We start from the raw sequence: 12,375 nt of genomic DNA on the forward strand, positions 1-12,375 counted from the left end.
CCTGCAACCACCCACAACAACCCACCGTGGCTTAGGGTGATGTGTGAACTAGGTCATTGACAGGAGAACTATGACCTTGCTAATTCTCCTGGCTGTTTCAATGGCTTTTGATGTTTTCCACCATGATATTCTTCTTTATAAGGTCTCTGGGTTGAGAATTTGGGGCATGGTGTTTTGGTGACTCTGCACCTGCCTGGACAGCTGATTTCCAAAGATGGTGCTGGGGGGACATTACATTGGAGGGTTCATTACATTGGCATCTACACTTTGGGGGCCCACAGTGGTCCATCTTATTTCTAATACCATTTTAGCATGAATATGCTGAGACTGTCTGAGCTGGGAGTGGGTACTGCATTGCAGTGGATTCACTCCTACTCGGATGGCCGGCTCCAGAAGGTAGCACTTGGGGAATGTGGCTTGACCCCATGGGTTCTCCAGTACTGGGTTCCACAGGGGTTGGTTCTGTGCTATTTTACATCTATATGAAATGGTTGAGTAGGGTCATCCAGAGTTTTGGAGTGCATTGCCATCAGTATGCTGATGACACACAGCTCTATTTCTCCTTTACCCTCATCAGGTGAGGCTGTGGATGTGCTAGATCAGTGCCTGGCTGTGACAGTGGACTAGAGGGTTAATAAACTGAACCTAAATCCAGACTAAACTGAGATGCTGTTAGTGGGAAGTTCTTCTGCCTGGATGGAGGGTGTTCATGCTATTCTGGATGGGGGCACACCCTCCCTGTAGAAGTATGTTTGCAGCTTGGGGGTTCTCCTGGAGTCGTCATTGTCACTTGAGTTTCAGGTGGCCTCAGTGGCACAGAGTGCATTCTACAAACTTTGGCTGGTGGCCCAGCTACACTCCTGTCCGGACAGGGATAACCTGGCATCAGTAGTTTATGCTGTGGTAACTGCCAGAGGTTAGATTACTGCAATGTACTCTACATAGGACTGCCTTTGAAGACAGTTTGGAAACTGCAGCTTGTGCAAATTGCAGTGGCCAGACTGACAGTAGAGGCAGAAGGACTGAGCATATAACTCCGATTCTGGCCTGATTGCAGTGGTTGCCTGTACTTTTCTGAGCCCAGTGCAAGATGCTGGTCTTGATCTATAAAGCCCTTAGATGGTTTGAGATGGAGCACCTCTCCCAGTATTAACCTACCCATAAACTATGATCAGCAAGGGAGAGGTCCTTCTCAGTGGTGCCCCCCCCCCCCCCCGACTGTGGAATGCCCTCCACAGTGTGGTCCATCTGGTGCCAACTTAGTCATCTTTTTGGTGCCATGTTAAGACTTCTCTCTACTCCCAGGCATTTGACAGCATATGATGGGTCATTTTAGTTTTTTCTTAGTTCCAAGTAGTTTTATTGTTAATTGTTTCTGACTTGTTTTAAACTGTTTTAAATTCTTGAATGTTAGAAGTTTTATATTGTTTTATCATGCTGTGAACCATCGAGAGAATTTTGGCTGTTGGGCAGTATAGAAATGTAATAAATGAAATGAAATTAATTAAAATGTAATGAATGAAACAGTTGCACTGGTTTCCAATTTGTTTCTGAGCCTAATTCAAGGTCCTGGTTCTTAACTATAAAGCCCGAAACTAGGGGTGGGGAATGTTTGGCCCTCCAATATTGTTGGACTGCAACTTCCGTCAGCCCTAACCAACATAGCCAATAGTGAGGGATGATGGGAGTTGCAGACTAACAACATCTGGAGGGCCACACATTCCCCATCCCTGCCCTAAATGGCTTGGGGCCAGCGTATCTGAAAGACTGCCTCCTCCCATACGAGCCAGCCTGAAATTTGTGTTTTCTTGAATCGCAAGGAGGGCATTCTCCACCTCGGGAAGGCACCTCCTCCTGCAGCTTATAGGCAGGGTCCACATCTAAACTTTATCTCTCTAGGGGGAGGAGCCATCCTATCTCCCAGACAGGCCCTGCCTAGCGAGCAGAGCAGTTGGGTCCTGCTGGAGCTCTACAGAGCTTTGGCCGACATCTTAGTTTCACTTTTGTTTCCTACATAGGAAAATTCCTTTTTCTCCCTTTATTCTTCTCTGTTCTCATTTCTCCCTCCCTCGCTCATGCACGCGCTCTCTCTCTCTCTCTCTCTCTCTCTCTCTCTCCCTCCCCCCCCCCTTTCTACCCCTTCTCCTATCCAGCAGTAGCTAGAGCTGGGGAAAACAAGTTAGCAAGGGGTCGGGAGGGTCTTCCTCAGCCTTTCTGCTGAGGCCTAGAAACAGCCTGCAACAGACGCTCCACCAAGGCATGGGCGCTTTGTCAGCAGGAAAAAAGAGCAAGTGGCAGCAGCATTTGCAAGGCTCCAGAGCTGGGCACGGCCTGCATTCAGCGTTAGGAGTGGTTCGGCTGGAAGGCTCTGAAGACACAAGGGTGTTTCTTCCTGCTTTACAGGGGCCCAGAAGGCCCAGGCCACCACTGCCACAACCACTGCACCCAGTTCCAACTCGGTTCCCTTACAGACAGGGTTGGGGGGAACAAAAGGGGAGAAACTGCAGTCCTGGCCTGACTGCTTCAAAAGAACATGGAGAGGGCTGGGGACCAGCCACAAAAGGGAGACAGATTCTCAGCACCAAGCAACTTGGAGCGCCAGAGCAAGGTCGGGGTAAGTATTCCAACACTGCAAGCTCCCACCACAGAGTTGCCCCAGAAGGAGGTAGCATTTTGCCAGCGGGTGAGACATATTATATCCCAGGAATTACTGGACAACGGAAGGGGCCCACCAGGAATAAATCCCCCTCCCCCCCGTAAGAAGCACCAAGGGAAAAGAAGGAGGAGCAGACATGAGTCTAGAAGTGCCACTAAACATAAGAATAAAAGGGGAAGACGGTTAGGGAGTATTTCTCAGATACCAGATCTTCCAGCCCATCTTCATCACCCTACACCTCCTCCCCACCTTCTTCCCCCAGATGCCATAAAGGTAGCCCCTCCCCCCCTAAAGCCCTTAAGGCCTCAGATGGGGGCAGGAAGAAGGGTTCCAAGGCATGTAAGACATCCGGACAGGATTCTGGTTCAAATAATGTGGAAGAAGGAGAATTGTCAGAGGAAGAACTGGATTCCCCTGCTGCTCAGAGACACTTGTTTTCAGTAGAATTTTTTCCAGTCCTGTTAGCTAAAGCAAGTGGATTTCTTCAAATTAAGGAGGATATATCTGAACCAGAGGATTCTACATCCCCCTCTACCTTTGCAGGGGCTAAGTCAGTCTTTCCATCTGGACCACTCAAACCCTTGACAGTCCCCTTCCCTGATGTTTTCTCAGAAGTCTAGAAGGCAGAGTGGACCTCACCGGGGGAAATCAAGCAACCACACAAATTGGTTGATAAACTTTACTCTCTGCCAGCTAAGATTATGGATCAGCTGAAAGTCCCAGTGGTTGATGCCCCTATTGCTGCACTGACCTCCTCAGCAGCCCTGCCCACTGATGAGGAAAGTGGGCCTAAAGATAAGTGAGTAGAAGCAGCTCTATGCAGAGGGTTTCAGGCAACCACTGCTGCTTTCAGGGCATCATCAACTAATTCCTTTTTCACTAGGGCAACATACTTGTGGGGAGAGGAATTGGCAGGCTCAGATTTGATTCCCAAACCGATTAAGGATGGGTTGAAGAAAATCTCTCATTCAGCAGCCCTGCTTCTTGACTTCTTTGTATGCACTCTAGTTTGGAGCCAAAGCTATGGCAGCTAACACAGTCACGAGATGTAACGTATAGCTTAGGAACTGGGATGTGGACCCAGACTCCCAGATTAATCTGGCCACTTCACCCTTCACAGGTGCCCAAATTTGGGAGGAACCTCTCAACAAGATTTTGGTCAAAAATGAGGGAGAAAATGTGCTTCCTTCAAAGAAGGAACAGAAACCCAAACCACAACTATGCCTCAAAGTAGAGCAAAGGGCAAAAGAAGACCTCATCCATCTGATGCCAGTCCAACTATGGGTGCCTTGGGTGGTGCTTGCTGAACTTTGCTCCAACATGGCTCCAGACTTCTTTGGACAAGTGGGAGCGAGACACAGGAAGCAAGGGTTACACCCTGGAATTTGTCCGTCTTCCCAGAGAGGGGTTTATAGCTTCCCCACAGTCACAGAAGCATTCCAAGCATCAGAACTTTCTAACGGCTATCAATCGCCTATTGGAGATAAAAGCTATAGAACCAGTCCCAGCCAGAAAGATCAGAACTGGTATTTACTCCGTCTTTTTCCTAATTCCCAAAAGGAATGGGGATATCAGCCATTTTGGACTTCAAATGGCTAGACAAACACGTCATCAAAAGACATTTCAAAATGGAGAGACTGAAACTGATTGCAGCAACTCTGAACAAGCAGGGTTTCCTAGCATCCATAGACCTGTCCGAAGCATCCCTGCATGTTCAGATCCAGAGAAAGCACCTGAAGTATCTGTGGTTTTGCTACAGCAACCAACATTTTCAGTACAGGGCTCTGCTGTTTGGACTCACCTCGGCCCCTTGCATGTTAGCCAAGCTCCTGGTAGCTGTTGTGGCACATCTGAGGATGAGGAAGGTGTACCTCCACCCTTCCTTAGATGACATTTTAATCAGAGAGTGATTGGAGCAGCAGTGTACAGACAGCTCCCAGCTCACACTGAAATGCCTCAAGGACCATGGATTTCTGGTAAGTATGAAGAACAGTGCCTTATGCCCCACCCAGTGGCTAGAACACCTGGGGGTGATACTGCACACTGCTCAGTTCAAGATGTTTCTCACACAAGAACAGATTGGGGAACTGGCAGTGCCCATTTGCTCCCAGAAAACAGCAGACCTGATGGCCCTGGCTCAACTACTGGGGATGATGGTGTCATGTCAGGGCGTGACGTGTTGGTCAAAATTTCACTCATGCCAACTTCAGAGCTTGCTGCTTCCATTCCAGAACTATATTGCCTCCTGCATGCACAGACAAATTGACGTTCAGAAGCAACTACATCAGGAACTGAAATGGTGGCTGGAGCAGACAAGGTTCCAGGAAGGAATGAGCCTAGAAGATCCAGAGAGAGTCACCATAACAATGGATGCCAGCCTCCTGGGGTGGGGCATCTGGAACACAGAGTGGCTCAGGTGGTCTGGAGCCAAAGGGAAAACAGTGCAGCATCAACTGGCTTGAACTAAGAGCCATGTGGCTAGCCTTAAAGAACTTCAATCAGGAATTAAGAGAGGCGCACATTCTCATCAGAATGGACAATATGTTGGCCAAAGCCTGTGTGAACAAGCAAGGAGGAACTCATTCAAAATTTCTTGTCAAGGAGGCCCACAAGCTACTGACATGGGCAGAGAAACATCTTCATCAAAGCAGAGCACTTAGCAGGGAGTTCCAGTAGGGTGGCAGATTAGCTCAGCAGGACATCCATCAAGGAATCAGAATGGACACTCAATCCACGTATTTTCAGGTCAATCACATTCCAGTTCAGGGTTCCAGTCATGGATCTGTTTGCTGTCAGACAGAATGCCCAACTATCCAAGTACATGACAAGGCTTCCCGAGTGCCAAGGGGATGGATGCCCTCATATCTCCGTGGCCAGAGGGCACTGCCCTCTATTCCTCCCCCCCTTCTGCTGATCCTTCTGCAGGTGCTCAAGATCAAATGCACAAGGGCAACAGTCATTCTAACTGCCCTTCATTGGCTTTGCCTTCCATGGTTCTCAGATCTAGAGTTGGCAGGGAAAAATTACGGGAGACTCCCTGTCAGGAGGACTTGTTGACTTGGGGACCAATATGTGATCCACAACTGGGACTCTTCCGTCTGACAGCCTGGAAGTTGAACACTTGTGCCTGAGGCAGATGGGATATATGAATGAGGTACTGAAGACTGCTGTCATTGCAAAAACCCACTACCAATAAGGTTTACAGCATAGCCTGGAAGACTTGTTTAGCGTGGTGCACAATGACGGTCACCTGGAAAGATAAAGTGATAATGGAATTTCTCCAAGAAGGATTAAACACAGGTCTGAGCACTAACACCATCAGGAAGCAGTCCTCAACAGCATCCTGGGTTGCAGGGGAAAGATGTCACTATCTTCTCACTCTCACTACAAGTGCTTCCGAAGAGGTGTTGTTAAATCCGCCTACAGTACACAGATTCCCCACTTGGAATTTGAATTGAGTATTAATGGCATTGACAGGGGCCCCATTTGAGTTGATGGCCACATGTTCCTTGAAAAATCTGGCACTAAAAGTGATTTTTCAGGTGGCTATTGCCTCAGCCAGGCGAGTTGGGGGCTCTTTCATCAGATCCACAAATGTGTGTCTTTCATTTAGACAAAGTGGTGGTTAGACCAGTTGTTGTTGTTGTTGTTCAGTTGTTCAGTCGTATCCGACTCTTTGTGGCCCCATGGACCATAGCACACCAGGCCTTCCTGTCCTCCGCTCTCTCCCGGAGTGTGCTCAAGTTCATATTCATTGCATCGGTGATGCTATCTAGCCATCTCATCCTCTGCTGTCCCCTTCTCCTTTTGCCTTCAATCTTTCCCAGCATCAGGGTCTTTTCCAGTGAGTTTTCTCTTCGCATTAGGTGGCCAAAATATTTGAGCTTCAGCTTCAGTATCTATCCTTCCGATGAGCACTCAGGGTTGATTTCCTTTAGGATGGACTGATTTGACCTCCTTGCAGTCCAGGGGACTTGTAAGAGTCTTCTCCAGCACCACAGTTCAAAAGCACCAATTCTTCGGCGCTCAGCCTTCCTTATAGGCCAGCTCTCACAGCCATACGTTACTACTGGGAAAACCATAGCTTTGATTATACAAACCTTTGTAGGCAAGGTGATGTCTCTGCTTCTTACTATGCTATCTAGGTTTGCCATAGCTTTCCTCCCAAGGAGCAAGCGTCTTTCAGTTTCATGGCTACAGTCACCGTCTGCGGTGATCTTGGAGCCCAAGAAAATAAAATCTGTCACTGCTTCCATTTCTTCCCCTTCTATATGCCAGGAAGTGATGGGGACAGATGCCATGATCTTAGTTTTTTTTAATGTTGAGTTTCAAACCAGCTTTTGCACTCTCCGCTTTCACCCTCAACAAGAGGCTCTTTAGATCCTCTTCGCTTTCTGCCATTAGGGTGGTATCGTCTGCGTATCTGAGGTTGTTGATATTTCTCCCGGCAATCTTAATTCCAACCTGTGATTCATCCAACCTGGCATTTCTCATGATGTACTCTGCATATAAATTAAATAAGCAGGGCGACAATATACAGCCTTGTCGTACTCCTTTCCCAATTGTGAACCAATCGGTTGTTCCATGTCTGGTTCTTACTGTTGCTTCTTGACCCTCGTACAGGTTTGTCAGGAGACAGGTAAGGTGGTCTGGTACTCCCATCTCTTTAAGAATTTGCCAGAGTTTGTTGTGATCCACACAATCAAAGGCTTTGGCATAGTCAATGAAACAGAAATAGACGTTTTTCTGGAATTCTCTTGCTTTCTCCATGATCCAGCAAATGTTGGTGATTTGATCTCTAGTTCCTCTGCCTCTTCGAAACCCAGCTTGTACTTCCGGTAGTTCTCGGTTCGCATACTGCTGAAGCCTAGCTTGTAGGATTTTGAGCATCACCTTGCTGGCATGTGAAATGAGCGCAATTGTATGGTAGTTTGAACCCTCTTTGGCATTGCTCTCCTTTGGAATTGGAATGTAAACTGACCTTTTCCAGTCTTGTGGCCACTGTTGAGTGTTCCAAATTTGTTGGCATATTGAGTGCAGCACTTTAACAGCATCATCTTTTAGGATTTTAAATAGCTCAGCTGGAATACTGTCATCTCCGCTAGCTTTGTTGTTAGTAATGCTTCCTAAGGCCCACTTGACTTCACTCTCGAGGATGTCCGGCTCAAGTTCAGTGACCACACTATCATGGCTATCAGGGACATGAAGACCTTTCCTGTATAGTTCTTCTGTGTATTCTTTCCACCTCTTCTTCATCTCATCTGCTTCTGTTGGGTCCCTGCCTTCTTTGTCCTTTATCATGCCCGTCTTTGCACAAAACGTTCCCTTGAGATCCCCGATTTTCTTGAAAAGATCACTAGTCTTTTCCATTCTATTGTTTTCCTCGTTTTCTTTGCGTTGTTCATTTAAGAAGGCCTTCTTGTCTCTCCTTGCTTTTCTCTGGAACTCTGCATTCAGTTGGATATATCTTCCCCTTTCTCCCTTGCTTTTCGCTTCCCTTCTTTCCTCAGCTACTTGTAAAGCCTCATCAGACAGCCACTTTTTTGGCTTAGACCAGACCCCTCCTTTATTCCTGAAGTCAATTTCCTGTGCCATAGAGCCCAAGAGGTTTCTTCACCTTCCTTCTGTCCAAATCCTGTTCATTCTCAGGGGAAAAGTAGGCACAGGTTAGATGTGTGCCGGGCGCTTTGATTTTACTTGGACAGGACTTCAGATTTTAAAAAATGGACAGGACTTCAGATTTTTCAAAATCAGAAGCCTTTTTCATCCTAGAATAATAAAGGAAATGGCAGAAGAGCTCTCAGAACCATTATCTGTTATCTTTGAGAAATCATGGAGGACGGGTGAAGTGCCAGATGACTGGAGGAGGGCTAATGTTGTCCCTAAAAAGGGCAAAAAGGAGGAACCTGGGAATTATAGAACTACAGTCTGACATCAGTCCCTGGGAAAATTCTGGACCACATGATAAAGCAACCAGTCTGTAAGCACTTTGAAAACAATGCAGTGATTACTTGAAGTCAACATGGATTTGTCAAGAACAAATCCTGCCAGATGAATCTGATCTCATTTTTTTTTTATCAGGTCACCTCCCTTGTGGACTGTGGGAACACTGTGGACATAATATTCCTCAGCTTCAGCAAAGCTTTCGACAAAGTGCTCCATTATATTGATGAGCAAACTAGCTCGAAGTGGGCTAGATTAAACAACTCTCAGGTGGATCCACAGTTGGCTACAGAATCAGACTCAAAGAGTGCTTATCAATGGGACCTTCTCAAACTGGGGAGAGGTAACGAGCGGGGTACCACAGGGCTCCGTCCTGGGCCCAGTGCTCTTCAACATTTTTATTAATGACTTGGAGGAGGAGGTGCAGGGAATGCTGATCAAATTGGCAGATGACACAAAATTGGGTGGGATAGCTAATACCTTGGAAGACAGAAACAAAATTCAAAGTGATCTGGATAGACCGGAGCGCTGGGCAGAAAACAACAGAATGCCATTTAATAGGGATAAATGCCAAGTTCTGCACCTAGGAAAAAGAAACCAAATGCACAGTTACAAGATGGGCGATACTTGGCTCAACAACACTACAAGCGAGAAAGATCTTGGAACTGTTGTCGATCACAAGCTGAATAGGAGCCAACAATGTGATGTGGCTGCAAAAAAGGCAAATGCTCTTTTGGGCTGCATGAATAAAAGCATAGCTTCCCAATCTCGGGAAGTACTAGTTCCCCTCTTCTCAACACTGGTTAGGCCTCATCTGGAGTACTTTGTCCAGTTCTGGGCACTGCACTTTAAGAAGGATGCAGACAAGCTAGAGAGGGTTCAGAGGAGGGCAACAAAGATGATCAGGGGACTGGAAACAAAGCCCCATGAGGAGAGCCTGAAAGAACTGGGCATGTTTAGCCTTGAGAAGAGAAGACTGAGGGGAGATATGTTAGCACTCTTCAAGTACTGGAAAGGTTGTCACAGAGCGGAAGGCCAGGATCTCTTCTCCATCATCCCAGAATGCAGGACACGGAATCATTGGCCAAGCTAAAGGAAGCCAGATTCTGGCTGAACATCAGGAAAAACGTCCTGACTGTTAGAGCAATACAACAATGGAACCAATTCCCTAGGGAGGTGGTGGGCTCTCCTACCCTAGAGGCATTCAAGACGAGGCTGGACAGCCATCTGTCAGGGATGCTCTGACTTGGATTCCTGCATTGAGCAGGGAGTTGGACTCAATGGTCTTATAGGCCCCTTCCAGTCCTACTATTCTATGATTCTATGTCCTTTCAGGGAAACTCCATGGGGAATAAGGTCTCCAAATCCACCATTTCCCGATGATTGAGGGACGGTGTCATGGAGATGTATAAGGCTTTGGAAAAACCACCTCCAGGGGGAAATCATAGCCCATTTTTCTAGGGGAGTGGCTGCCTCAGCAGCCCCTAGAGGAAGTTCTATTGAAGAGATTTGTCAGGAAGCCACTTGGGCTTCTGTACATACCTTTGCAAAATGTTATAAAGTTGATAGGTATGCTTCTACATCAGTAGCTTTTGGGAGGCGTGTGTTCAGTAGTACAATAGTACAATAGCATGCCGTTCTTGGAAGCCCACCCGTAGTTTACACAGCTCTGAAATATCCCGAGATGAAGAATGCCATCTGTGTGACCCAGGAAAAAGAGGAAATTCTTACAGTGAATTTCAGTTTTCTGAGTCCCATGGAGGGCATTTGGCCTGCCTCTACTTCCTGGAAGGCATGCAAGGAACAGAATGTGGATAATTCTGTTAAAGTGCAGTATTTAAATAATTGATAGTTTAGAGGCTTCTGGCATTGCCGTACATATTGGGTGGTAGGCAGTTTCTAGGGGTTCTGCTTAACCCCTATTTCTTTAACTACCTTGAGTATCTGTTTGTAGTCTGACATGTGCCATTGGCGTAGTTCGTTTGTCATTTTTCTACTAGGTTAATGAGGGGTGAGGAACATTCACTTTTTCCAGTCTGGTCTGGGAGATAGGATGGCTCCTCCCCCTGGAGAGATAACATTTAGATGTGGACCCTGCCTACAAAGCTCCAGGGGGAGGCGCTTTCCCGAGGTGGAGAACGCCCTCCATGGGACTCAGCTGGAATTCACAGTAAGAACTTCCTCTTTCGTCATCTGAGGCCCTGTTGCATGTCCCCCCTCCTAGACAGGTGAAGTTCAAGGGTACTTGTAGCAGGGCACCCCAATTGTGGAATTCCCTCCTCAGGGAGGCCAGGTTAGCCTCTTCTTTAGATGGTGAAGATGATACTGTTCCGCCAAGCTTTTAATAGTTAATGCTGCTCCCTCTTTTTATTAATCACTAGTTTAAAAATGTTTTAGGTTTTTGTGTTTTTATGTATTTTGTTCTTTCTGTTGTTTTTATTGTACATCTTGAGCGCTCATTAAGCAGAGGGGCAATCTAAAAATATTCTAAATAAATAAAAGAAATCCTTGGAGTTGGGTGTCATGCGTGTGCCGATGACACCCAGCTCTCTTTCCTATATATCTGGCTCAGGTGAGGCTGTTGCAGTGTGCTCAATTGGTGCTTGGGATCAGTAATGGACTGGATTAGGGCCAATAACTGAGGATCAACCCTGACAAGATGGAGGTATAGTTGGTGGGTGGCTCATCTACCTGGGGAATTTGTGTTCAATCTGTTTTGGAAGCAGTTGCACTTCCCTAAAGGAACAGTTCAGTAGTCTGTGGATGCTGTCACTGAAAGCCCAAATGGTTTTGGTGTAATGAAGTATCTTTCTCTCACCCATGTTTAAAGACCTGTACAGCCTCCTGGAAAAGACCCTGATGCTGGGAAAGACTGAAGGCAAAAGGAGAAGGGGATGGCAGAGGATGAGATGGCTAGATAGCATCACGGATGCAATGAATATGAACTTGAGCACGCTCCGGGAGAGAGCGCAGGACAGGAAGGCCTGGCGTGCTATGGTCCATGGGGTCACGAAGAGTCGGACACGACTGAACAACAACAACTGCCTCCTGGTTCATTTTTGAGCACAATTCAAAGTGTTGATGCTTGCTTTTAAAATGCTTACACGTCTTGAAACCTGAAGGACCTACTACTCTCACATTAACCTGCCTGTACACCTAGATAATCTTTGAAGACCCTCTTCCAGGTGCATTTGCTATCCAAGATGAAGCTGCTGGTAACCAGGGCCTTCAGTTGTGGGCCCCCACTTAGGAATTCTAGGGAAACATTTCTGGCACCTACTTTAATACCATTTTTGTGCTAGGTGGGGAACTTTGGTTTTTCCCAGTCTTCATAAATTGCTCAGATTTTTTTATCCTTCCGTTGTTGTTTTTATTCTGCAGTTTTATTTTAGCAATTGTTATTCCAAAGTGTACTGCCTCTGAATATGGAAACTCCGCCTAGCTAGCATGGCTAATTTCTCTCTTTCAAACTGTGATTTTGTAAAACCCTATCATGTGTGTGTTCATTGACTACGCTAAAGCCTTTGATTGTGTGGATCACAACAAAATGTGGCAAATTCTTAAAGTGATGGGAGTACCAGACCACCTTACCTGTCTCCTGACAAACCTCTACGAGGGTCAAGAAGCAACAGTAAGAACCAGACATGGAACAACCGAGTGGTTCAAAATTGGGAAAGGAGTACGACAAGGCTGCATGTTGTCACCCTCCTTATTTAATTTATTTGCAGAGTACATCATGAGAAACACCAGGTTGGATGAATCAGAGGTCGGAATTA

The 12,375-nt window shown here is 46.6% G+C and overlaps 1 protein-coding gene across 12 annotated transcripts in view; it reads left to right on the forward strand.

The window, feature by feature from the left end:
• The window catches only part of CHUK (component of inhibitor of nuclear factor kappa B kinase complex), a 153,694-nt gene that overhangs the window by 117,073 nt on the left and 24,246 nt on the right, over window positions 1–12,375 (forward strand). For 3 of the 12 annotated variants that reach the window (XR_014789296.1, XR_014789299.1, XR_014789298.1), the window contains exon 15: window positions 8,738–8,942. The exons of 8 other annotated variants lie outside the window; for them this stretch is intronic. Coding sequence is in view for 1 of the 4 variants with exons in the window: in XM_084845121.1 (XP_084701247.1) it covers window positions 8,738–8,942; window positions 11,430–11,662 (438 nt within the window). In the remaining 3 variants the exon portion in view is untranslated. Of the gene's footprint in view, window positions 1–8,737; window positions 8,943–11,429; window positions 11,751–12,375 lie in introns of those variants that run through there. One more of the 12 variants, XM_084845121.1, reaches the window with a different exon arrangement.

This window comes from Heloderma suspectum, chromosome 3, assembly GCF_057233095.1.
Source record: "Heloderma suspectum isolate Gila_16-S chromosome 3, 16-S_ref, whole genome shotgun sequence".
Taxonomy (NCBI): Eukaryota; Metazoa; Chordata; class Lepidosauria; order Squamata; family Helodermatidae; genus Heloderma; species Heloderma suspectum.